This window comes from Ostrinia nubilalis, chromosome 24 (assembly GCF_963855985.1).
Source record: "Ostrinia nubilalis chromosome 24, ilOstNubi1.1, whole genome shotgun sequence".
NCBI lineage: Eukaryota > Metazoa > Arthropoda > Insecta > Lepidoptera > Crambidae > Ostrinia > Ostrinia nubilalis.
Genome location: NC_087111.1, coordinates 10,158,866 through 10,186,731, shown reverse-complemented (window position 1 = coordinate 10,186,731; position 27,866 = coordinate 10,158,866). Strand labels below are relative to the sequence as shown.

The 27,866-nt window shown below is 39.2% G+C and overlaps 2 protein-coding genes across 2 annotated transcripts in view; one reads left to right on the top strand and one right to left on the bottom strand.

Annotated features, from left to right (window-relative positions):
* Window positions 1–19,957, bottom strand: part of LOC135083783 (G protein-coupled receptor kinase 2) — a 156,484-nt gene extending 136,527 nt beyond the window's left edge. The window contains exon 1 of the mRNA XM_063978532.1: window positions 19,436–19,957. Within this exon, the coding sequence (XP_063834602.1) occupies window positions 19,436–19,487 (52 nt within the window). The 5' untranslated portion in view covers window positions 19,488–19,957. The remainder of the gene's footprint in view (window positions 1–19,435) is intronic.
* Window positions 19,958–22,996: 3,039 nt separating this feature from the next.
* Window positions 22,997–27,460, top strand: LOC135083865 (uncharacterized). Its single transcript, XM_063978609.1, has 3 exons — window positions 22,997–23,289; window positions 24,075–24,231; window positions 24,378–27,460. The coding sequence occupies exons 1-3, from the start codon at window positions 23,094–23,096 to the stop codon at window positions 27,283–27,285; spliced, it is 3,261 nt and encodes a 1,086-aa protein (XP_063834679.1). The 5' UTR covers window positions 22,997–23,093; the 3' UTR covers window positions 27,286–27,460.
* Window positions 27,461–27,866: the final 406 nt, after the last annotated feature.

The following is a 27,866-nucleotide window of genomic DNA, read 5'->3' as shown; positions in this document are numbered from 1 at the left end:
TCCAGCAGTGACTGTAAGGATGTTGATCATGATGATGATGAAACTAAAAAAAACAATATACAGGTAATGAAATCAAACAACAAAGATCGCGAATCTGCCAATACAAATTCTCTTGTTCTAAGAAGAAACGTTATCTTTATCCATAAACAGATTTCAAAATTCTGTAGTCAATCTTGTAGCTAACCCCGAGTTTGACTTGTATTTTTAATTAGATTATTGTTAACTTCTCTTGTTTAGAACTTTAGTTGCTTTGTAAAAGTTTGTAATTGAGAGTCTTGAGTTTCAACACGGTGAGGGGTCAAAGAACGTTTCATCAACATGACGGTATAAATAAATATGTATTGTTCGGTTAATTTCATGAAAAATGTAAAAACGACAACTTGCCACTATGCTTGGCGTTCGTGGACTATGAGAAGGCCTTTGATTCCATCGAGACTTGGGCAGTGTTGCAGTCTCTCCAGCGGTGTCATATTGACTATCGGTATATCGAGGTGCTGAAGTGCCTGTACAGAAACGCCACCACGTCGGTCCGAGTACAGGAGCAGAGCACGAGGACAATTCCTCTGCAGCGAGGCGTGAGGCAGGGATGTTATATCTCCGAAAAAAACTGTTTATACATTGATGGTTGTAAATTCGCCCCTTTCACAACTTACATGAGAGACTTCAGTATTAAGCTTGATGTGATGTCTTAATAAGGTCCACCGGTGCACTGATAGCTGACAAGCGCATTGCAACTATGCCTATAGTGTGTGGAATACAGGAACACCTAACTGAACAACCAAACTCTAACAACAAAAACCGGGAAGATTTAGTCCTTAAAAGAAAACGCAGCATTATAGTTTTTTCTGGAGTTCAGCACTAAAGATATCCATTTAAGGTCTATTTAACCTTGGATTATAATAATAACTGTTTGTTATGGATCAGCATTTTCTCTCAATTCATCCACTGTAATCTACCTAGATCCTAAAACTGAATAAATAACAGAAATGTGGGCTATCAATAAGATTACATCTCCATTAATAAATTGTAATCGCTCACCCAATTTGCCTACAAAAATAGAAGATAAATTCGCCCCGGAAAGTGCTGAATGGCTCTTAGCAGAAATAAATTAATTGTGTCTACAGACAGTTGCGGAGGGACCGCTAGGGGTGTCCCGGAGGAAGACGCTCGTATTAAATTACCCTCTTAATAATAAGGAAGTTCGGTATCACTGGACGTCATAACTAAAGGCGCGGTACACAAGCCAGTTCCGCTTTGCACTGAAGGGAATTAAAACCATAACTTCGAACTCCTCCTATGTTCTTCTGATTAATTTCGTTGCGGGTCCAATGACAGTTTAACTTTCCTCAGGACAAAGACCTTCACTGGTTGGGTTTTTTTGGTCAAGCTGTAGATGCTGTAGATCCTGGCTACACAGGAGTTGCAGCGGTGGGAACGAGAGGTGGGAATAGTCCCCGTAAGCCAGTACTGGTACACTTGCATACTAGTTCCTTGCATATGCCACCAAATGTCATTAGTATACGTTTTACTAGCTTACTAGCATGTGAGCAGATCGCATATTAGATTTTTTTGTTGGAAACAAGGCACTTTGCGCCAGTTGCACGTATGCCTTTAATAAGCATGCAAACAACTGTTCCGTTTACTGACATATTATTATGTATCGCCACCTCAAAGTAATACAGCCTTATAGTCGTCAATGTGGGAACTAGGTTCCTAACTTCCTAATCAATACAGACGGTGTATTTCAACGCATTACATATTTACAGAGGCGAATGTAGTCATTATTGCGATCAATTTTACTACGGTTCGTAATGGCCAATGATATTATATAAAAACAAAAGCAGATATGTTATAAGCGCTCGCGCTGTGAATACTCAAATACGTCCCAATTGGGACGTCTTGTGTTAAGTCTTCGTGTGGCCTGCGTCGTGCGCAATCGCGTGCGTACCACACCGTAACTTCCTGTGTTCTTACCAAAATAAATAAAAAATGCCATCGTGTGTGTTTCGAAAGTGTACCAATTATGACTCTAAGTAAACAAAATACAAGGGATCTCTTACCACATGTGATTATGCAAAATTATTTAGTATTTATATTTTCAATTATTTATGCAAACAATCAAGACGCCATGCGCCATGTTCAAATTAAGAAAGAGAAAGCGATCTTGTTTTGACGTTAGAGCGATAAGGATGCGTGCGCTGCGGACATAGATTAGTTAGTGCAGAATCGTTAAAACTATAGCTATCTCTTTCATTTGCGTGCTATTTCGTATCTTTTGTTTCACTTATCAGTTACATTTGTCAATGTGTGCAATTTGGAATAGCTCGGCACGGATTAAAATCGTAATTTCTATGAACGTAACATATCTATAGTTATAAAATATCATTGGTAATGGCACATTCACTCGGCGAACAATAGCCTAGGCAGGCCGTAAACAAAAACAAACTACGAGCGTGCCCGCAACTTCGTACGCGCAATATTTTGTATTCACGATTCTTTTCCTTCAGTATTGTGGAATATAACAGTTATTATCTCTAACTTTACTAACTTTTGTGACCTTTAAAGAATTTCGCCTCTATTCACAAACATTACTATGAGGTCTCACTGGACGCACAGGGTGACATGTTATTAACCGAACATAATCACCACTCATTTAACTTTGTGTTAACAGTAAATTGTGTATTCAGTGGGGAAATTTTATTTAAACATTGCACTTTGATGCGGTGTGCGGTGTAAACAGGCAGCATTAATTACACTGTGGCCGACTGGGCCGGTCGACCGCACACGTAATAGTTTCAGGGCCGAAGTTTCCAATGTTCCCATCCCTCTCACGCAAAGCGAGATGCCATAATGAGCGATGGTGACAGATAGACCCGAACCCGAAACTACGTAAACAGGCGCGAGTAACCCTGCTGGTTTCCGCCAAAGCGGAGAGACGTGAGGAGGTGTGTATTTAAACATTGTACTTTGTTGCGGTGTAAACAGGCTTAATTACACTGTGGCTGACTGGGCCGGTCGACCGCACACGTAATAGTTTCAGGGCTACCAATCGTTCCAATAACCAGATATTTTTAGGCGATATTTCCACCAAAAAGGAAAGGAGACGAGAGGAGGTGTGTATTTAAACGTAACAGGCTTAATTACACTGTGGCTGTTTGTGGTGGCTGATTGAGCCGGTCAACCGCACACGTAATATTAGGGCTACCAATCGTTCCAATAACATATTTTAGGCATGGTTTCCACCAGAGCCGCGGACGAATGTCCAATTTTAGGACAATAACTCGCGGCTCTGTTTCAATGGCCCTGGAGGACACCGTCGGGTTTTAGTGGGAATAGATAGGCCCACAAAACCCACTAACTGTCCCCATCTACCAATGGGTATGCGCAAAGCATTTTCCGACGAAAAAAGGCATGAATTCTACTCAAGCCGAGATCCATCAAAGGAAATTAGATTTTACGTAATTAAAAATTCAGTCTCCTTAAGCCGTGGTTTTGTAATACGCTCTGAATACACAATAACGAGGTATCAAATTCACAATAAGCCTGACTCTCATCAAACCGCACCGATATGCAAATAAGCAAGCCTGCTCTTAAGAGCTTAATTCAAGAGTATTATTCAAAACAAGCCTGAGGGTATCAGTCATAGGACCGATGTTCCCTCAATATTGACTGGTCTAAGGACAAGTAAACTCTATTATAGGCTTGTATTTCATACCAAGGCCTTTTAGAACTATTATTAGAAGTTTTGCAATTATTATGCTAATATCTCTGACAGACAGTCAATTGTTTTTGTCATGTCAAGTACATAATATTAGCTCAGCTTTGGTTGAACTAATTCTAAAACTTACACCTATATTGACCTTTACCAGTTAACACAAAAGATATTACAACAATCTAAAATCGACAATACTAGATTAGACCTCTCAAGTGACCTTAAAAATATTAATTACAGTAATAATGCCAACTTAAATTAAAATTCCAAAAGTCCCAACCCTAAAACACTCGTAGATTAAAATTAATGTAATGTCTGCTAGCGAGGCGATGAAAAATGTTCGTATTACACGAGATAACGTTTCACAAGTGAGGTCTGTATTAAACGTTAATGGCCTTCTAATGTGTACTTGAAAGTAGGATCTTGTAATTTAATTTGTTTTATGGAGAAATAGCTTTGGAACGGTCTTTCAAGCAAAAACAACCGCGCACGTCCTAAAAATATCCTATGCCTTAGGCCCAGAACAGACGGTGAAACGCAACTGCAACGAAACTGCAACTGCTAGTTACTTTTGAGTTGCGTCTAAGTTTCTGCCATAGCGTCCGTTGAGAGACCACACATGACGCGACCAGTTTAAAACTTTCAGTTTCAGTTTCATTCATCAGAATCATCAGAAAGTTACAGTTTCGTTGCAGTTGCATTTCACCGTCTGTTCTGGGCCTTATACAAAAAAGTTAAACGTGTGTTGAAAACTAGTTTGAGAATGACAATTTAAACAAGTGTTCAATCAACGTGCGTTTAACTTTTTGTAATAAGGCCCCAAGTTTTTCCTGGATCTTTTTATCTCCATACAACATTTCATCTAATCAATTCAGTGGTTGAAGCGTGAAGAAGTAGGTAACAGACCAACAGACAGTATTTTCGCGTTTTTGATTAAGCACGGTCGGTCATTGGGTTCCACCAAAGAACAGGACATTAGACTGGGTTGCAAGTGCAACATCTTTCTTTAACAAACATCAAAAGTCTATAAAACCCCATACAAAAACACCGGTTATGGTTAGCCACAGTTAAAATAAGCATTAATTAATGGAGTAACCCAGCCTGTATGAGGGAGAATAACGCCTCCGTAGTTTAGAGGTTTGAAATTGGACTCCTCTATCAATTAGCCTAGGCCACCTACTTTTAGTTGGCCGTTGGGTCGGGCTGGTAATCAGTATGGACATGTATGAAAGTGCGCACATACACCGATTTGATATCGGCCGATTTTTTATACAAATGGCAATGCCAGATTTTGTATGGAAGGTGGCGTCTTTTTTTTTCCAGCGGCCATCGACCAAACTTTGTTTTTTGATTACAAAATAGTGAAATAAACCAAACTTACTAAAACATGTATACCTCTAAACTCAGTCTGAATTGAGTTACAAGCGTTAGAAGTTTGATGATTTACATACTAGATTTGCTTTTTGCGCGCAAGTTTTGTAAGAAATTACAAGAAAATATTGCGCTATTTTTTTATTGCGCTGATTCTGCTCCACACTGATGTCTGGAGCCTTTAATGGATGGTATTGTTTGTTTACACATACAATGTCAATATTTTGTTGTAATTTCTTACAAAACTTGCGCGCAAAAAGCAAATCTAGTATGTAAATCATCAAACTTCTAACGCTCGTAACTCAGTTCAGACTGAGTTTAGAGGTTACATGTCATAGTAAGTTTGGTTTACACTATTTTGTATCCAAAAAACATGGTTTGGTCGATGGCCGCGCGAAAAAAAAAGACGCCAATTTCCGGCATTGTCTTTTGAATCGGGCCCAACTATCGGCCAACTAAAAGTCGGTGGTCTGCGCCTAGGCTTAGAAGGATGGCTCTCTCTCACGCACACTGGTGTGGCGTGTAAATAGCCACACCAGGAATAAAAAATTGCGGGGAAGAAAGATGATGCGGGGGTCGGCTGGTGACTCCAAACAACTCAAAAATACAGCTGCATAAAACGGAAACCACCAACCTGCGGATCAGGAGACGGAGACCAGGCTTCGAGGGTCGACCCGTCGATATTTCTTGCGGTTTTGATTATTTCAATATATTCAGCAAATATTCAGCGGATTTTTCACATTGACTTCATTGACAGACGTTCCAAGACAACATAGAGTTTTTTCTTCATTTTCCATAGAGGTTTTTCGCGAAGGTTGGCTCCTGCGAAGGTGCTGGCCCGAATCCGATAAACAGATTAGTGGGAAACCATCTCATGCAGCTAGATAATTTGAGAGTTGGAGCCACCGAAGAAAAGGAAGAGAAGAAAGTTGTACATAGGCCCAACCATGCTCCCCGCCTTGAAGTTCATTAGGACTTCAATAAAGAAATTATAATAAGAAAAGAAAGAAAAGGGGGAACATGACGTATTATTGCAATTTGCTAAGTATAAACAAAAACTTCAAAATACATCCAGGAAACCGTATAAGAATCAATTCCCTAAAGAAAACAAAATGTATAAAAGTCCTCACATCGAAGAGCTTTAAAGTATTTAAATTAATGCATAATAATAATGCGAATAATATTCAAGAAATAAAATTAAAATTATAATTTTAAATTGAAACAAGGCAATAAATGAGTAGTTAATGTAATAAATACATGCGTTATAAGTTGTTATTGTGTAGGTAACGGATATAATTTAGTTACTGGGCGCTTATAGACACCAGTACTGGTTCTAACAGAAGCGACTCTGACCACACCATCGGAACCGGGAAAAACTTCGGTAATTACACCAAGTACCCAATGCAAAGGCGGTACATTATCATTGCCTATTATTACAACCGTACCTAGTTCGATTGAACGTTCAGGTGTGCACCATTTCTGACGAACTTGCAGCGTGTGCAAATATTCGAGGCGCCATTTATTCCAATATGATAAAACAAGCTGGTCTAAAAGTTTCTTGCGGTTGGTTAAAGTTAATTTTTCATCTTTCAGTTCTGTTGAAGGCAAGTAACGCAAAGGAGTGGACATTAAAAAATGTGCTGGTGTCAAGACGTCCGGATGTGGATCAGCTGATATCGCTACAAGCGGTCGAGAATTTAAAATGCATTCAATTTGCACGAGAACTGTTAGAAGTTCTTCATAAGTAAAAAGTTGTTTACCTACAACACGGTACATATGCGTTTTTATACTTTTTATATTGGATTCCCATATACCACCAAAGTGTGGGGCGCGGGGAGGGATCATTTTCCACTCTATGCGATGATCAATTAGCATTCGCTTAATCTCATCTTGAAATTCAGTATTATTTAATACGTTATATATTTCGTCGAGCTGGGCTTTAGCACCGACGAAATTGGTGCCATTATCTGAATACATAACAGATACTGGACCGCGGCGAGATATAAATCTTTTAAAGGCGGAAAGGAACGCATCTGTGCTAAGATTAGAAACTAATTCTATATGAATAGCTTTCGTAACTAGACAAATAAAAAGACATATGTATGCCTTTTGAGAATGTTGTCCCCTTCGTCTAGTGGGAATGAAGCTAATAGGACCTGCAAAATCAGTACCAGTATGTACGAAAGCTTTAGCATCTTGAATGCGAAATGCGGGTAATTCTGCCATTTTGGGAGATGGATGCTGCGGGTTCAAGCGGAAACAAACATTACATTGTCTACAGCGGGCGCGTATAATAGATCTGGCATTTAATATCCAATAGCGTTGACGAAGAATAGACATGAGCAATCCAGGTCCAGTATGACAATTAGCGGTATGATAATGATCGATAAGAAGTTCAACGACGCGGTCACGTTTGGGTAGAAGCGCAGGATGTTTGGCTTCATAGGGAAGGTCTGATTTAGACAGTCTTCCTCCAATGCGAATTACACCGTGAGGGTCTAAGAAAAGTGATAAGCCACGGAGATGCTTCGAAGGCAACTCACCAGCCCTTAACAATTCAATTTCTTTGTTGAAATGAACGCTCTGAATGCTTTTAAGTATAAAAATCTCCGACGCATTTCTATTGGCTACGAGCTCATTACTCGGCAACCTTTTTGTGAATTTCAGAATATAATAAAACGTGTTTAGAAGCTTATTCCAGGAATTAACGTGGTTCGATATTTCCTCAATTAAAGAAGGCTCAGAAGGAGCAGCAACAATAAGCGTATTGCTTTTATCTTTAAACTCTGGCAGAGTTTCACTCTCTAATGGAGTAAATATATCGATAGGCCATTCATTGACAGGTCTTTGAAGCCAGACTGGACCATCCCACCATAATGAATGAGAAATCAGCTGAGAAGGTAACATCCCTCTAGATATACAATCACTGGGGTTCTCTTTGCCCGACACGTGATGAAAACAATGAGGCGGTAAATTTTCTTGGATTTTGGCTACTCTGTTACTAACGAAAATAGACCATCTATGAGGAGACGAATGTATCCAAGAAAGTGCTATCGTGGAGTCAGAAAAAGCATAGATTCCTACAATTGGAATGCGCTCGGATATTCTCTCTCGGACTACTCGCACAAGTTTCGAAAGAAGTAAAGCAGCGACGAGTTCCAAGCGTGCTAGCGTTTGGATTTTACTTGGTGAGACTTTAGATTTAGCACATAGAAGCCTGACAACAATATTACCTGCAGGGTCAGTTATGTGTAAATAAATACAGGAACCATAGCCATTGAGACTAGCATCGCAGAAAGCAACAATGTTTACTGCGCAATCCAAGTTAACACCTATATGACGCGGAATACTCATGGTCGAAAGAGCGGGCAAATCTAATAGAAAAGCAGCAAAACGATTTTGAATGGATTCCGGAGGCACTTCATCCCAGTCTATCTTGCTTAACCAAAGTTCCTTAACCAAAATCTTGGCAAACAGGACGACGGGAGCAACTAAGCCAAGAACGTCAAATAAGCGAGCAACCAGAGAAAGAATACTGCGTTTTGTACATTTACTGTCGACTGCGACAGTAGTGAAGGAAAAATTGTCATCAGCAGGTTCCCAGGACAATCCCAGTATTTTAAAATTATTATTACCTGTATCAGAGAAACTGACAGGTGAGCGGTGTGAGTCTGGAAGAGCCTCAAGCAGTGCGGGAGAATTACTTGTCCATTTGATAAGATCAAAGGACCCTAACTTGAACAAATCAATTAAATCGCGGGATAAATTAATTGCGGTCGGTACATCGGGTAACGAATAGACAAAGTCGTCCATGAAAAATTGAGTATTTACTACTTTAGCAGCATCAGGGAAGCGGTCGCTATGGTCGTGCGCTAACTTGCGTATCGTACGCATAGCTATATAAGGACTTGGTTTGAGTCCAAAGGGTAGACTACTAAATTGATAAGTGCGTATAGGTTCTTGAGGATCGAAACGGAAGAGAATTTTCAAATATTTGCGATGGTGTTCATTCACACTTACGCGAAGAAACATTTGTTTTACATCAGCAGTGACTGCAACAGGAAATATTCTGAAGTCTATTAGCAGTAAGAATAGGTCAGACTGTAAGTTCGGCCCAACGTAAAGAATATCGTTAAGTGACAAACCAGATTGAGTTTTACAGCTGGCGTCCAACACGGCGCGAGCGCTGTCCTTTCCAGCTTTAAATACAGCGTGGTGCGGAATGTAGTAACCCTCATCTGAGTCTGCCTCGGGGGCTTCAGATAAATAACCTTGTTGAATATATTCATTTATGGTTTTATTATAGTTTTGACGTAAGCCATCCACTTTGTCAAACTTTCGTTCAAGCATTTGAAAACGTCTATAAGCTACGGAACGGGAATCTCCCAATACAGATGGGTCTTTACAGAACGGTAAGTCGACACTAAAGTGTTTATCCTGGTAAATCACCGAGGAGGTAAAAATATTTTCGCATTCTGCCTCATCTGGGCTAAGAAAGCTTTTAGAAGGAACCTCTTCTAATTCAAAGAATTTATGTAAACTTGATTCTATTTCCGTGTGCGGAAGTGCGGTAAAAAATGCAGTCGAGTGCGTCGGCAATTGACAAGAGCGAGCCGGTACGTCACCCATAAGCACATAGCCAAAACTAGTAAGTATAGCAGTAGGCGCGCGTGAACCTGATTCCACCTTATTCCCCAAATAAATATAAGGGAATAATTGAACACCCAATACTACATCAATTTCACTAGGAATGTTCCAGGATAAATCAGCAAGCGGTAAGTTATTGAGGTAAGTCATATCCTCTGTTATATCAACATAATTCGCGGGAAGACGATCTGTGATGCAGTCGATCACAAGAGCGTAAATATGATATTTATTATTCGGATCAGTACGAGATTCGATATCAAAATAAGTAAAACCATGAACAGGTCTCGAAGACTTGCCAACGCCTTGCAGGTAAGAGTCATGCAATTTATTAACGGGCAAGTTCAATTTATTACAACAATCTAAAGTTATCAAATGATTTTGTGAACCATTGTCTATCAAACAGCGTACAATCTGTTTATTTTTATTAGCGAGGTGCGATGCAAATACTTGAGCGGTGGATAATAATATGGTAGAACTCGGTCTCACCTCCGAAGTGAGAGTAATAGAAGCATCATTCATATTTCGTTGAGTTGGAGTAGTACTACTGCACTTCTCTGTGCATTGTGGCGCGGTGTTTACGGCCGACATTGTTTGTGACGCGGCAGAGGTAGCGGGCGAATATTTTCGCGGTGCGGGCACGTCAAAATGAAGTAGCGAATGATGTCGCTTGCCACAGTTATTGCAAGTGTGTTGTGAATTGCATTTACTTGCAGTATGAGAAACACTAAGGCAGTTAACGCAACCGCCCTTAGATTTTATAAATTCGAAGCGTTTTTGCGGGTTAAAATTGTCTCGAAATTGAGAACAAGAATACAACCTATGGTCAGCTTTGCATAGAATACACTGACTGGTCGTTTGAGTTCGCGGGTGCGGATTGTTACTAGAAACGAAAGATTTATAAGTATTATTATTTTGCGGCGCGTCCCGATTATTATTATAATAATTATTTTTACGGGGCTCAGAGGCAGCGGTAGTGTTGGAACTACTATTATTGCGAGTTCTTTCTAATATTTTAACGCGGTCTTGAATAAAAGATATAAACTGATCACACGTAGGTATTTCTTTATCACCTACAGAAATCTCGAAACTCTGAAGCGTTTGAGAATCAATTTTCCTCAAACTACATTGCAAAATAATAAAATCTGCTAAGTTTTCAATATCTAATTGTTTGAGAGCTGCAATAGATGAAGATAACTTCTCAACAAATGGATTAAGACTCGCAGCGGTACCTACACATGTTTTAATGTCCAGGATGTTATTGACGTAGTGAACACCTAGACTACGCTTATCTTGGTACTTTTTGACGAGACTATCCCACAAGATATTATAAGTATCGCCGGTAGGAACGATACCTGCGGTCATTTTTAGGGCGCTGTGTGTCAATTTACTCATCAAATATTGCACACGTTGTGAATCCGTCAGTTGTTTATTAGAATGTACGTTAGTGCGGAAGATTTCATAGAAAATAGGCCAATTTTCAGCCTTGCCGTCGAACGAAGGCAGTTCGATTGGTGGCAGTTTAATTTGAAAGCAACCATTTTGCGTATTACTAGAAGGCGATTTCAATAACAACTTATTGCGCGCGTATTTAACGCTTGAATATAAATCTTCAAACGCGCTGAGTGAACTATAAGTTACAGTAAAATTGGGGTTAATTTCAAGTTGAATTTCGTTTATTTCATCTAGTATCTGTTCAAACTTTTCATGTAATTCAGAAATGCTTTCTGATTCCTCTAAAAACTTCTGATTCAATCTTGAATCAAAATTGGAAATATTCTTCGATGAATTGAATAAAGTGTTTATTCTTTCGAATATTGATTCTTTTTTGGAAAGCAATAATTTTAATTTCGAATTTAATTTCGTATTTGCCATGATGACAAAACAGCAAAATACTATGAAAGTTTTTGAAAATAAACAAATTGCAAAAAAATATGGCCGGCGGTGTATGAACGTCACGTTATTTGAAACGAAAATAAATTTAAATTATGCGGGTTAATTATTTGAAAAATAAATAAGCTGGAATATCCAGGTTCGAAAGGACCAACAAATGGTGTGGCGTGTAAATAGCCACACCAGGAATAGAAAAAATTGCGGGGAAGAAAGATGATGCGGGGGTCGGCTGGTGACTCCAAACAACTCAAAAATACAGCTGCATAAAACGGAAACCACCAACCTGCGGATCAGGAGACGGAGACCAGGCTTCGAGGGTCGACCCGTCGATATTTCTTGCGGTTTTGATTATTTCAATATATTCAGCAAATATTCAGCGGATTTTTCACATTGACTTCATTGACAGACGTTCCAAGACAACATAGAGTTTTTTCTTCATTTTCCATAGAGGTTTTTCGCGAAGGTTGGCTCCTGCGAAGGTGCTGGCCCGAATCCGATAAACAGATTAGTGGGAAACCATCTCATGCAGCTAGATAATTTGAGAGTTGGAGCCACCGAAGAAAAGGAAGAGAAGAAAGTTGTACATAGGCCCAACCACACACCTTACAATGCAAATCAATTTTGTGCGCTTGTTTTTACTAAAATTGGGATTCTAATACTTCTGAAGCTTCAAAAATACACACCTCCTGCAGTAGACAAGAGTCGAGAATTCGAATTTGTTACACTGTGTTTTTGTTCACGTCTATCGCACCATATTGCCATGTTCAATATTTCGCTTAATTCGCTTCTCCAGCGGATAACATATCTAGATAACACGAACGAAAAAGAAAACAAAATAAAATGGACACCTAAGATTTAGGCAACTAGTTAAACAGTTTTTTTTTCATTGAAAGTCATCGTTTTCTTTATTTTTCATCATGCATTTCTTTTTATTTAACAGTAAGGGCTCGTTACGGATCGGTTTTTTGCGTGACACTGTAAACGGGATATGCGTGTAAGCGACAGTTAGTGCAAAAAACGGGATGTTTCCGTGGGAAAAAGCCCTTAGAGTACATATACATAGATATCATCTCAACAGGATTAAAAAAGCTTCAAGTCTAACTAGACGACACGATGTGCCGTTAGGTGACGTCATCATAACAGTCTCCTAACCTTAGCTAAAATAATATAGGAAAACATTAATATTCCCACAGGTAGCCTTGAGGGACCACTAGATCTTGAGTACATAATATATCATCTCCAAACAGGATTTAAGCGAGTCTAACCAGCAGATATGACGTCATTATAAGTCTCCTAATAAAATAAAGGGAAATAGCGTTATTCCCACAGGTAGCCACTAGAAGATGTAGATGTCATCTATAAACAGGATTAGAGCTCGTCTAACTAGACGACACGATGTGCCGTTAGGTGACGTCATCATAACAGTCTCCACGGTCCGAGAGACGGCACGTTGCGCGCGCGCCGTTATGAATCTCGGACTGTTAACTATACTAATTAACAAGGGTCTATTCGTAGGTGTTGGAATACATTGAAGTGCACAGCAAGCTAAGTGCAATGAAGCGAGCTTGTGTTTCTACAAGTAGATTCCTCTATTGAATAAAATGGTTTGGAAAGAGCCTAAGTACTGAACAAAAGCTTTGACTTTTACACTGTTGAACATAAAAGTGTCAGGATTCATAATAAAGTAGTTTTGCCCAATACCGCACGCGGCGTGAATATTGTCACAGAAAAGTGTCCAAAAAATGTCACTCGATAATAAGAATTTCTACAGGTGAAATATTTTTTAAAATAGATTCTGTAGTCCTACGAAAAAAAAATTCTTTTATAAGGATGCTAGCGAGGCAGTTTTGAAGCCTTTTATCTAAAATACTTTTCATTTAAACATTTATGAATATGCATGGCAACAAAACTTGCAGCAATTTATGAAGAAAGCAAGCAATGCATCTTCCAAAGTGGTTTCCCAAGATATTCCCCTCACGACAGACTGTTATGACATCGATCTACTGAGGAGACGTTCGCTTGCAGGAAACACGGAAACTCAATCAGGATAATTAGTTTTGTTGCAGGAAAATACCCGAGGTATGCCTGGAATGTTTCAAAATGTTACCGCGAAACACGGAAGTTGCGGGTTCGGTTTTCTGGAAGAGTTCTCATGCATAAGTAAATGAAGAAAATAGGGAAAGAAAGTCATTTTTGAAAGAAAGGAAGATGATTTTTTTTCTTCGTTTTATTGACTAGGGCTACGGTCTTCTATTAAACGCCGTACGCGGATGTCAGTCAGTCAACGTGTAAATTTCGAGTAAGCATTGTTGTGACGCGGCTTGCGGTTTGACGCTAAGATAACGCGACCTATAGAGTTTATAAGAGACCACAGGCTAAAAGATAATAATAAGTAAATAAATATTTAAAAACCCTTTTCAAGCTTAGCTTCATAAAATATCAAACCCTGAATACTCCTCCAAGACGAGTAGGTACTTATGAAGACAAATCAAACGAGCCCAACTCGACAGGGAGGGTTTCGTGGTTTCGCCAAAGTTCCTATGGCCACCTTCCAGCTCTATCATCAGACCGTCACATGACATCATTATAGCATTGCATAGCATTGTTTTTTTATGACAGGTATTGGACCATAATCGCACTGATGTTAATTGTGATATGTACACTAAGTCAGAATTGTACATACATACCCTAAGTGCCTATTATTCCCTCTCGCCTTGAATCTGAGCCGGATTATAGTTCGGGAATTAAGACAGCAGCATCTGTTTGTCATTTGATTAAAGTACTCATGTAGTTACAGGTTTTATAGGTAAACTACGTTCCGCCAAAGCGGGATGCTTCGCTTGGTTTAACAGATGTCTCTAAATATGCATGTTGTATGTTAAATCATCCGGAAGAAATTACATGACAGTGAATACCGTATCAAAATCCGTTATAACTCAGCAGAACTAACTGCACAAACATATTTACACTGGTAGTTTGTTGTAGAATATGCTAGGATATTTTATTACGAGTTTTAATGGCATAACGCAAATTCATGCCTATCTACGTCAATCGCCACGTGCAATAAGGATACTTTACAAGTATTCAAATCGCATTTAAGGGAAATTAAATGCAAATGAACACTACAATTTAAATATAAATTGGTCCTTTACTATTACTTCGGAATTCCGCTTCTAACCAGCACGTTAGCAGGCTAAAAAACACTGCAGGATAATTATTGTAATATTTAGGTCCTACTACGACACATTTATTGGATAAAATATATCTGTTGAATAACTGTACCGATAACTGCTGGGGTAAACGAGTTCTTCAGCGGAGCGACAAGGGTAGTGTAGGACGCCATTCAGATTCAGTTAGGTGGAGTGAAGATTTGCGAAAGATCGTTGGGAGCTGGATAGTTACAAGAAGAAGACAGGGTAAAATAGTGCTTATTGGGGGAGGCCTATCAGCCTATGCCCAGCAGTGTGCTGCTATAGGCTGATGATGACGTTTATTTATTGGATAAAACAATGAAATACTACCGCCGAAAATAACGACATAGGTTCTAGATTTTAAACTACACTCGCGAGCAAAACTATGGAATCACTTACATGAAGTTGTTTCCACGCGAACTTGTGTACTAACGAATATGTTAGTAACTAAAAAAGTGGCACCATTTTAAAGATTAAACTTTTATCTTTAATTTGATACCAAATTCATTTAAATCACACCAGTATTTAAAAAGATATCCCGGCTGATGTGAAGAAGTTACGAAAAAGACATGTATGAACTGTTTGATACGTCGCGAGTTGCGGCCTATTTACCCCCTATAAAAGCACGCGTTTTTAGGTTTTTGCTTTCACACGTTGATTCATACACATCTCCGCTTCTTTTGACACTTTACCTGGGATTCTACACCTTCAGAAGCAGCACAAATCGTTGCACTATTGCAAGAAAGGCTCAGCCAGCGGGCTGTCGCACGTCAGCGCCACATAAGCCAGTCCTGGGTTTCGAAAGTTTCAAGACGCTTTCGGGAGACTAGTGGCTTTATCCCGAGACCAAGTTCTGAACAGCGCCGGTGCACATCGCAGAGGGAAGACCGTTTTTTCATGTCAACCACTCTATGAAATCGTCATTTGACTGGAATCGATGTCTATCAAGAGCTCAGAAATGTTCGTAAGATAGCTGTTAGCGAGTGGACAGTTCGTCTAAGATATAAGCAATAGAATTTGACTCCAAAAAGGCCTGCCACAGGCTCGAAACTGACGGCAGGTCATCGATAAGCACCCTTTCAATTTGCTCGTACACATCTCGATGGGAAGGCGAGTACTAATGGAGGCGAGTTCTGTTCTCCGATGAATGCAAACTGTGTTTGCAGGGCAGCAGTCGAAGAGGTCGGGTTTATAGGCGGCCTGAGGAGCAATTTTTGCAGTGCTGGTTCGCTGAAACAGTGGCTTATGGGGGTGGCTTGCTCGACTTAACATCGAGATGTGTACGAGCAAATTGAAAGCGTGCTTATCGGTGACCTGCCGTCAGTTTCGAGCCTGTGGCAGGCCTTTTTGGAGTTAAATTCTATTGCTTATGTCTTAGACAAACTGTCTACTCGCTAACAGCTATCCTACGAACATTTCTGAGCTCTTACTGGACGTCGATTCCAGTCAAATGACGATTTCATAGAGAGGTTGACATGAAAAAACGGTCTTCCCTCTGCGATGTGCGCCGGCGCTCTTCAGAACTTAGTCTCGGGATAAAGCCACCAGTCTCCCGAAAGCGTCTTAAAACTTTCGAAACCCAGGACTGGCTTATGTGGCGCTGACGTGCGACAGCCCGCTGGCTGAGCCCTTCTTGCAATAGTGCAACGATTTGTGCTGCTTCTGAAGGTGTAGAATCCCAGGTAAAGTGTCAAAAGAAGCGGAGATGTGTATGAATCAACGTGGGAAAGCAAAAATCCGAAAACGCGTGCTTTTATAAGGGGTAAATAGGCCGCAACTCACGACGTATCAAACAGTTCATACATGTCTTTTTCGTTACTTCTCCACATCAGCCGGGATATCTTTTTAAATACCGGTGTGATTTAAATGAATTTGGTATCAATTTAAAGATAAAAGTTTAATCTTTAAAATGGTGCCACTTTTTTTGTTCCTAACAAATTCGTTAGTACACAAGATCGCGTGGAAACAACTTCATGTAAGTGATTCCATACTTTTGCTCGCGAGTGTAGATATTCGAAATTAAAATTAATTGCAGTCAGCTAGACATGTAATTTTGCGATGTGGACAATTCGCATTAAATTCTGCATATTTACCAATATTCCTCGTTGACTTTTGCATTGATTTGACACAACATAATTCATCCAGTAGGTATCAGCTATACCAGAGTAAATACAAATGAGTAGGTCATCTTCATTCATACGTATTGGCGCGCTCACATACAAACCGCGCTCGGGCGTTTCTATGAAGATGACCTACTCATTTGTATTTACTCTGATATAGCTGATGTAGGCATTACAAACAGATAATGAAAAAAACAAAAACACGATTAGGGAAAACCAGACAATACCAAATCATATTACATATGTGGGCAGACGAGATACGACCTTTGACAGGAAGCGTGATTTTTCAGACGCGCTATCAATGTATAAATTTAATGGATGTAGGGCGACTAATCTGGATGTCACAACACCCAGACTGTACCGGAGTTTTGATACGTCAAACTACAAAAAATGTTTTGTGAAGTGTCCTGAAAAGGGCTTTTGCTAATCATCATAATTTCAGCCATAGGCCGTCTATTGCTGGCCATAGGACGTCTACTGTTGGATATAGGCCTCCCCCAATGATTTCCATGGTGATCAATTGTTAGCGGCCTGCGCCCAGCGTCAGCGCAAGTATGATTTCGTCGGTCCACCTTATGCTAATATAACAATCTAATTAAGATACAGGAGGCGTATTCTTGAAGTACTAGAATAAGTAAATCGTACAGTAATCCATACATGGTTGGTGAAATTTCACGAGCGAATTTGATTTCAAATGCTTCAAAAATAAATAAGGCTCCTGAAACTCCATAACTGTCGTAAGAACTGCAATAAGGACGTGTGTGCGACAGGTGTATGCCTACTGGGTAAAGGTCATTGAACTTTTAAAATACCTACTATGAAACGACAACAAGTATAAACCTATTTAAACTCAAGCCTTTGATTAGTAGAAATATTGAATGGTTGAGGAATTGAATTTAGGCTCAATTATGAAACAAGTTTGTAAAGTATGGTCATTCATTTCATAATACAGGATTAGGAGAAGCATGATCGTGAGGTGTACGCCTGATTGCCATAATCTCATGTTGCGGGAAATCGCTCGACAACATTCAATTGCTGACGGACAATGACGCGTGCGCATAGTAACGAAAGCTAGCAACTGTATAGCGTGAAGCGTCACGTACCTACCTACAACGTACATAAGTGTATAGGCGCCACAAAATGTTGCACGTCATGATGGGACACTGAAGAACGACGCGTGATTGACCCGCGTCATGACGAGGGACAGTTGTGTTTCAGACAAATTATAATTCAAAATTGTTTTTAGGCAACAAAAAAAATGTTTAGCTAATATTTTTATCCAATTTTAATATTCCACATGAAATTAAGTGCCTAAATTCACTAGTGACAAATTTTACACTGTATAAATATTATATTTCCTTTAGAATTACATAACTCATTCAAATATGGGTTTATCTCTAGTTTTTAGTATCAATTGAGAGAAAGAGATAATAAAAAGTTGTCATAAACATTCCCAGATAATCTTTATGTTGCGTTTTTTCTTCACTTGTTATCTGCTTTCAAATTCTTGAGTCTTTATCAGATGGGATCTTGAGTCAAGGTTTTTTCATTGAGTAGCGATCCATTGATTGTCATCCTTGTACCCACAAGGATGACAATTGAAACCCACCAAAGTGAATTATTTTTATCTTAAAATAAAGGGCAATATTCAAATACTTTTAAATATTCAACCCTTTTAGTTGAAGCAGCTGTGAAAACAATGCTATTATAAATTGACTGAGGGCCAAAAATCCTTAAAAATTAAAAATGAGGAGTAGCTATGTGTTACATATTTTATAGGGGTTTCTATTCTATGATATATCTAATTCTAATGGTATAATTTAGTCAGAGCTATGTTATCCTACCTATGTGGGGTAAATACAAATTGATATTAGAATTATTATAATTGAATAAATTACTTAGAATAATTATAATGAATGAATGCGTTATCACACATAAATGCACTCCAATTATAAACTGGGGCATTCCATTACAGGTTATTTACTTTTTAAGATAATTAATACCAATTAAGGAAAATGTTTCATCGGAATAAATATCATTCGATTTATTTAGCATCAGAATCTAAGGATAATCATAAGCTCTCTGTAATATTCTAAAGTTATTTAATAACTTATTTTAAAGTTATGATTTCGGTCCTATAAAAATGGTGTTATACAGTTTCTGTTTTCAAATTGTAATTTACAGGTACTATTCATAAGCACCTGTGTTACTAGGTATTCATTAACACTTGATAGTGGCTACTACAAAATAATTCATAAAAGTTGATAACAGGGAAACATTATTAGCGCTGATAAGAATCTAATCACTTGTTGGCCCCGTTTATGAACCAAATTCACCAGTTTGGCAGCTTGTTTACAAACCACACTACTTTGTTGCAATACACTACAACACCGAACCAATAACGCACTCGGCACTGATTTAAATTCAGAAACCCGAGTAACCGACGATCATCATGAATAATTCTAAACGTTCCACGTATTTTAATTGTAAATTCGCGTACGTACCCTCTCTCGCTTTCAAGTACACAGTGTTGGCGACGATGTTCTCTAATTCCATCAGTTCCAGTGTGGCGGATTTTACTGTAAACCCTCCAGGAAGCAAGACCTCGCCGGTGCGGCCCCGTCGCCGCTCCTTTCGCAGTGGCACAGCCCATCAATAAACGTCCCGCGGTCCACGAATCAAGCACTGCACACCATAAACTGCCGCTAACTTTTGCACATAACAACACAAACAACGCACAGAACGACTCGATTATCCGATCCTGGAAACCGGAGGCCAGGAGCACTGCCGGGAACAAACACGCAACTCACTGAACCCGAGGGTGTGGTAGAAAGAGCGCTATCATCCTACGCTCGCCGGATAGGAACGCGCGAACGCTCAACGGTGTTGGCGGCTTTGATAAACAAGCAGTTTCTTTCAGTTTATCAGTGACGGAGTACACGCCCGAATAATGCTAGATATTGATGACGGATAACAGGAGCAACGATACGCTATGAAATTATCAATTTACAGAACGGCTGTCTATAATTCCAGTTGCCATATTCGGATTTAAATAATCTACTACTAAGGTAGTTTTTAAGACGTTGGTCTTTTTATTTATCTGTGTACAAAATCTGGGAGTTATGACTTTTTAATTAACCCTGGCATATCGTCAATCTAAAACCGAGTACCCAGCACATGTTTTGCCCAACACAATTAACAAAAACATGTCAACATTCAACATTTTTTGTAGACAATTTTGTTGAATGTTGAGATGTTTTTGTTGACTGTGTAGGGCAAAACACGCGCTGAAGACCCGGCTTTATTTACAACCATTTAATACTGACATTTATACTACATATTTATTTTATTACACAGACAATTGAGGCCGTCATCAGCGCAAAAGTGGCCTAAGCTTAACATTTTTTATTAGTATGGAGCCTGAACTCGGTTAGGCCACTTTTACACTGCTTCGTAGTCGTAGGCAAGAACAATGCGCGCAAAAAGAATGTTTACAACGCCATCTCTTAACTAAGGGTAAAACTAGGGATAGGCCGCTTTAGCATCAAAATTTATTACGTTTTGAATAAATTGCAATAGATAAGAAATAATATGAAAAATTGTGGGTTAGGCCACTTTCGCGCTGACGGCCTCAATGAGGATCAGTACTGTTGTAGAAAATTCAATAAAACTAGTATCTACGTTAATCTTTAAGACATAAGAAAGATATATCTTTTTGAATTATCCAAATCGGACCATTACTTACGAAGAAATTAAGTAATAAACTTAGGCCGTTTTTACCGCTAAAAGTCAACGTACGCAGGGCCGCGTGACGTCATTATATCCGAATCGAGCGCAGCCGGCGTACTATTGGGATGGAAAATATTTTTTTCCGGCTAAACTATCAGTTTTAGAAAAAAACTTTTAATAACATTTATTCTTCAAAATAAAGTAACCTATCGACCAGTAATTTTTAAAAATAAAAATTGTGAAAAATAAGTATTGCTATGTCCAAAAACCACATTTTCATAGGATTCGATGCAATGCGGAGACGCGGTTGGGGTGAGTGTAACTTAATGATTGTTTGTATTGAACATAATAATACATAATATGATGCTAATACCCAGTATCTGGCCTGGGGGGGGGGGATAAGTCATACCCAGCTTATAGCCTGGGGGGAGGGGCAAGCCTTACCCAGCTTCTGACCTTGGTGGGAGGGGGGAGAGGCAAGTCATACCCAGTTTCTGGCCTGGGGGGGGGGGGGTAAGTAATACCCAGCTTCCGGCCGAGGGGGAGTCATACCTAGCTTATGCTTGTGGACTGGGGGAAGGGGCTAGCCTTACCCAGCTTCTGGCTTGGGGAGAGGGGGGGGGGGGGTCAAGTCATAACCAGTTTCTATGGGCTGGGGGGAGGGGCTAGCCTTACCCAGCTTATGGCCTGGGGGAGGGGGGGGGGGGGGTCAAGTCATACCCAGTTTCTGGCATTTCTGGCATGGGGGGGGGTGTCATACCCAGCTTCTGGCCGAAGGGGAGTCATATCCAGCTTATGCTTATGGCCTGGGGGTAGGGGCAAGCCTTACCTAGCTTCTGGCCTGGGGGGAGGGGGAGGGGTCAAGTCATACCCAGTTGCGGGCCGGGGGGGGGGGGGGGGGGGTAAATCATACCCAACTTCTGGCCGGTTTAGAAACTACCTTCTTATTTTATATTTCATGAACTTATGACAAAGAAAGCAGTTACTCAATCATATAAGAAATTTGACCTTTGTCATTAAATTTTATAGCCCTGAAGGATATGTAGATGTGAACGCAATACTTCAACACAAGTCTATCAGAGGCAAACACAGCCGAAGTGACATCCAGAGAGTTGTTGAAACGAACGACAAACAGCGATTCAAGCTGCGATCCAACCCACTGACCGGAGCCCTGGAGATCAAAGCCAAGGGGGGGGGGGGGGGGGGGATAAATCATACCCAACTTCTGGCCGAGGGGGAAGTCATGAGGAGAGGGGCGGGGTAGTAGTCATACCCAGCTTCTAGGCTAAGATTAAATAGATTTCCACGGACGCACGGAGCGGCTGTCCTTTCCTGCAGCAGCTGGCCCGCCCATGGGAACGGCGAATAGATAGGTAGGTGCGTAGGTTTAACTCAGAAAAACTAAATAACAGGTAGGTATTAAGCTATTAAGTGTACATCGAAATGATTTTCATAGCAATGTCTTGTAGCCTAGGCAGAGTGTATCTGCCTCAGCTATACCTTATTGTTAGAAGTAAATAAATTAATACTTATACATTTTTATATTTTACTTGGAAGAAGATATGACTCTAACAACACTTATGTACACTTTATTTGAATAAATCGCCAAATATACCACCGCGGAGACCCCAATCGCGTCTCTGCGTGCCATTGAATCGTATGAGCGTATGGATTTTTTGCGTTATTTTTCACAATTTCCATTTTTAAAAATTACCTATCGATAGCTTACTTTATTCTGAATTTCTGATGAATAAATGTCATTACAAGTTTTTCTCTAAAACTGATAATTTGGCTAGAAAAAAATATTTTCCCTCCACGCAGTACGCCGGCAGCGTTCGGATCGGATATAATGACGTCATCGTCCCCGCGCCGGGCGGTCAGTGAACTTTTTTAGTAATTTGGCCATAACTTCGTCAATTTTTGTCGTAGAACAAAAATTTTTGCACTGTGTATTAAGGATTTCTTAGCCCTATAAATCTGCATTCACAGCTAAAAATCGAAATGATCCTCATTAAAACATTATTGAGAATTTATGCCATCAGGCTTTTATTTTCTACTAAATCATTTTTTTATTTTGAAATGGCAACACTTAAACGTTTAGAAATCTTCGGATTCTATTGTAAAATTGAAATAATTTTAAACTAGTTATAGTCAATTTTATAGAAAATAAACGACAAAAATAAAAAGTATCTTTTAGTTTGTTTAAATTTATTTATTATATATTTCTTTTAATTTATAAAAAATTAAACATCGTTTATTACATAAAAAAATGTTTTTGAACGAAGTCGATAACGTCAAACTGTAAAAAATTTGACGTTTTCAGTCCAGGCGCGTATTTTTATTTTCACGTGTTGATTTCAAACTCAGAGAATGATTTTTCCGTGTTATTAATTTAAAAAAAAGCTTTTAATTTATCAAAAACTAGTCACCGCCATGAGGGCTGAAGCTTGTAAAGTGTGTGGTAGCACTGAAACCAATCTTATTGATGGATATTACTACTGTGTGGAGTGCGGCACCCAAGATGCCAATGTTCGGGAGACAGTGGTGGAGGAAATGGAGCTGGCTGACGGCACGATATCCCACAAACAAAAGAGGAAGATTTATAAAGTGGCGGACAACGATGATAATTGTAAGTGGCCGTCTTTTAAGGTTATAACAATAGGTTACTTTGAACTTCAACAGATCCTATTTCAAAGCAGTCTGAAGAATTAACTGTAGCATAAACTTTCGCCTCGACGATATGGAGGTGCCTGATATGGGCGCACCATAACAGCTAGGCTTACAATTAGATTTTTTAGCTATTTCTCTTTGTTTATGGCCAGGTCTGGGATATTACGGCCCACAGAGTTACCTCCCCAATGAATTCCGCCAACGTCACGTTCTTCTTCTTGTTGTGTTGTCAACAAACTCGCCTCTGTGGTCTAGTGGTAAGACCACCTGCTTCAGACGCAGAGGTCCCGGGTTCGATTCCCAGTGGGGGCAGATTTTTCTGTTCGGTTTGGTTGGTGGTAGGGCTTGTTCTAAGTCCGCCTGGCTAGCTACCACCATCTTACCTAAGTCTGACGCCATAACAACAATGTTAACAGCATTATTGTGTTCCGGCAGTTAGAGGTAAGATAGCCAGTTCCTCCGTGGTTGAGGATTCCGGGTGAATCTCGCTTCCACCTTCGGCCTGATCGTCACTTACCATCAGGTGAGATACAGGCCAAGAGCTTCCTCGTTGTGGATAAAAAAAAAAAAAAAAAAAAAAACCTATACAGTGTCAGCTCAAAACTCCGCCACAAGAGTGGTGTTGTCAGTAGCCTACATTAAATCTTCCTGCATGCAGTTGTTTGGGCATGCTAATAATGTTTTTATCATTCAACTTAGTACTTCTTTTCGAAGCAATAATTTTATGTTACTTTTCAATTTCAGTAAGTGAAGAATGGCACAAATGGCATGCATATAATTTCATCCTGGTGGGTCTGGCAGACGAAATAATAGCTCTTGGTGCGAAGCCCTCTTTCAAGAAGAAACTGATTTGGCTCTGGACACAGTATATCAAGAAATTCCAGGACAAAAGGCAGTTGGGGTAAGGACTTACAATTTGTTACTCAAGTTTTATAGAACTAATTTTATATTTGTATGAAATTAGTTTACAATTTTACTTTAATGTGTAGTTACCATTTTTTATCAATTTCTTGTAGACTCAATAACTTCTCAATATTTTGTATACAGGCTAAATGCAGAAAATGATGAAAATCAAGATACAACTAACAACAACTTTGATGACAGCGACAGTGATGAAGAAGAAGGCTTCTACAATCAAGAATTTCTAAAAAAGAAACCGAAGAAATACAAAAAACACTTAAAAATGAACACAAAGATAGACCTTAGTGTGGTTAAACGAGGACTGTTTTTCAGCTTAATTTATGTAGCTCTCAATTTAAATTGCGACAATATTCACATGTCAGACCTAATGAGGTTTGTGAGAGAAGGTAGGTTCGATATTTACAACTGCGAGAAATATGTCCCCAAAGAAATAAAGATAAAAGAAATCCATCAATGGGCTAAGTTTTACCGAAGTAAAGTTAATAGCAAGGACCAGGAAGTTTATGCGATGACGTTGTTTAAATTCTTTAAAATTCGACCTTTAGTACCTGACTTGAAGCTTTTAGTTCATAGATACGCGAAAGAGCTATGTTTGCCTGATGATTTTAAAAATCTAGTCTTTTCTCTGATGAATAATGTAACATGTGATTATCTGAAACTTGATTTAGAGGTGATGAAAAGGGTGGGTCGTATACCATTTTATGAATGCATTGTAATGGCGTACTTTCTAGTTGCGTTTAAAATGATGTTTGGTTTGGACGACGATTACGAAATCAGACTCTCTGACGCTGTTGATAAGGCCAACGAAGAAAACTGTTATTTGAAGTCTTATAAGCTTGGTGGCTATTCTTCGACAACAGACAGGCTATTCTCATTTCGAGAATGGTGTAGCTTTATACAGCTGAGGAAAATAGTGCTCTGCAAAAACTATTTGCACATGGCTGAGCATTTCCAACTGCCGATCGACCACTATGTGTACATGGAACAATGTACCGAGAGAAAAACGTTGCGAAAACCAACTGTAGGTGATGAAATTACTATGAATCTGCTTGAAAAAATACCACTCACAAGTCAAGTTGAGGTCATACCTCTCAAAGAGTTTAAACCTTCGATGACCCCTTTAGCAAGTGCAAGTGACACGATTAGGCAATATTTCGATGATCCTGATCTCAAATTGATGTTTTGTGAAGATTTCACGCAATATTCTCTAAAATATGCCACCGAAAAGCTTTATCTTAAAGAAAGTGAAGATAATCCAGAAAATGTTGTAGTGGGAGTGTCTGAAACAAACAAAATTATAAATAATTACATCATTGGTTATTTGGACACAGGAAAAATTGATGTGCAGTTGGTTTATGTTAGGAATTGTGATAACAAAAACTGGCTGAAAACTAATCAGCCATCAGTAGACCACATAGTGAAGGTTGAACCTAAGACGGAGAAAGATATTGACCATGGTTACGATTCTAATGCTGATAACAATGTAGTAGTTAGCAGCAATGAAGCTACAAATAACACAGAAGCGGCAAATGACGATAAATCGGACGCATCCAGAAATGTTTCTCATGTTGAAGATGCTTCTGTTGTAGAAATCACAAACAGAGATAATACAAATGCTACTAACACAGAAGAGCCTCTTTCTGATATCGAAAATGCGTCTACTGTAGACATTTGCAGCAAAGATGATACAAGCAGTAGTGATATCACAGAAACTCCTACTGAAGATAAAGTTTTAGAAATTAAAAAAGATCTAGAGACTATTCAAGAGGAAGAATACGGTACGAACATATTCGACGACGATTTCGCCGACTTAATAAAAGAAGAGATCAAAGAGGAACCACCGCCAGAACCAGAGCAGGTTGATACAGAACAAAACTTTGACGACCATCAAGAGTTACCAGCCACTGACAATCATGATGACACCCAAAGCGACGTATCACTAAACGACTTAGACCGTTTCTTTAATCCCGCCACTTTTGACAGAGAAAAAACAATTCGAGAGCTAATTCTCGCCACATGCAAGAAATACAGAATTTCAATACCAGATGAATACAGTACTAAAGAACCTAAAAAACGAAAATCCAAACTTATAGAAGACGGAGCAGGCGAAAGCAGTGCTAAAAAGAGAAAACTTAATGACGGAGCGCCAAAAAGAAAGATTACAAAACCTGGAATAGTACAAAAAGAGGTTAATAACTTACTTGTGTCTTACTATGAAAATTTAAAGCATGATGTGCTCTTCCAAATATCTGAACACGTGAAATCGGTTGTGAATAATATTAGTAGAACACAAGATGTAGACGATTCACAAAATCAAGAAGAAGCAACCCATTTAGATAGCAGTGCAAGAGAGGATAATGATTCAAACCCTATTACTGATCCACCAGATCTCAATGCTGATGATAACCACCATTCTGAAGATCTGCAAGAGAATATTGAAATAGACAGTTCTAACGTGGAGCCAATTGAAAACGATGAAGTAGATAGACAGCCGAAAGGCGATCCAAGGTTCGATGAAAAGGAGTACGACCCAAAACAGCTGTATGTGAGAATTGAGGATGAGGGGAGTGACGCAGAAGACGTTTACGATGTAGCCGATGATCCGGAAATCGCTGAAATATTGGATAGAAAGATAGAAGAGATTGTAAAAGGTGAAAAAGTGCCGGCGGCTAGCCAACCCAAAAAGCCAGCAGACTACGATTCCGAAGAAGACCTGCCTCTTAGCGTTTTGAAGGAACAGAGAGAATCGATCCTGCGGAAAAAGCACCAAAAAGATAATTTACCGCCTCTAGTCACTAAATTACCTGAAAAAGAATATTTTTATTGGAATAGACAGTACGATTCGCTTAAAATGAGGAAGGAAAAGGAATCGTGCGAGCCATTCGGTGTTGAATTGAACGATAATTACTCAAAAAGTTTTGGATTTGTCCTCAGAGAGTGTGCTGATGTGATAGGGTACACGCCTTTTAGACTATACAAGGAACTTATCAGTTTAGAGAGAAGACTGCTATGCGTGGGCAATCTAAACCATTGATTAAGTAAACATTTGATTTATGATTGAAATTATGTATGCTGTGATTATTTATATACCCCCTTACTAATAAAACTTACACGCTCGTTGAACAGTGTTTTAAAGTGACGTTTAGTATGGAAATGTCATTTTAAAACAGTGTTCAACAACTGTGTAACTTTTTATTAGTAAGGGGGATAGAGTTTGGGATAGCATACTATTGGGACGTATGTGCTAACTGATATTTTAGAGAATGTTAATGATATTTACATTTAAACTTTTTAGTGCTCAGTAATAATTTATTTTATTTATTTTCTTCGATACTCCCTCAAAGGATGCTACCCTCGCTCTAGGTATGTCCGCCTTACTGTGCTGTTATTTTGTGATAAATATGTTAGTAAATAAGGTTAGAAGAAACCCTTTTAGTTGATTTAAGTAACAGTCAGTTTCGTTACAATTATGCATAATCTAAATAAACATTAATTTGTGTAGTAAACATTATATTACATATATAAAATAGGCTCTCAAGTTTAAAAAGGTGTGTAACTATACCAATTTATTACATACTAGCAGACCCGGCGAACTCTGTTCCGCCTTAAAGGCAA

Bases quoted from the DNA above. Each gene is read 5' to 3' on its own strand.
- LOC135083865 (XM_063978609.1), top strand. From the start codon at position 23,094: ATGAGGGCTGAAGCTTGTAAAGTGTGTGGTAGCACTGAAACCAATCTT. The intron at 23,290-24,074 runs GTAAGTGGCCGT...TTTCAATTTCAG, and splicing joins GGCGGACAACGATGATAATT to TAAGTGAAGAATGGCACAAA. The intron at 24,232-24,377 runs GTAAGGACTTAC...TTTTGTATACAG, and splicing joins CAGGACAAAAGGCAGTTGGG to GCTAAATGCAGAAAATGATG.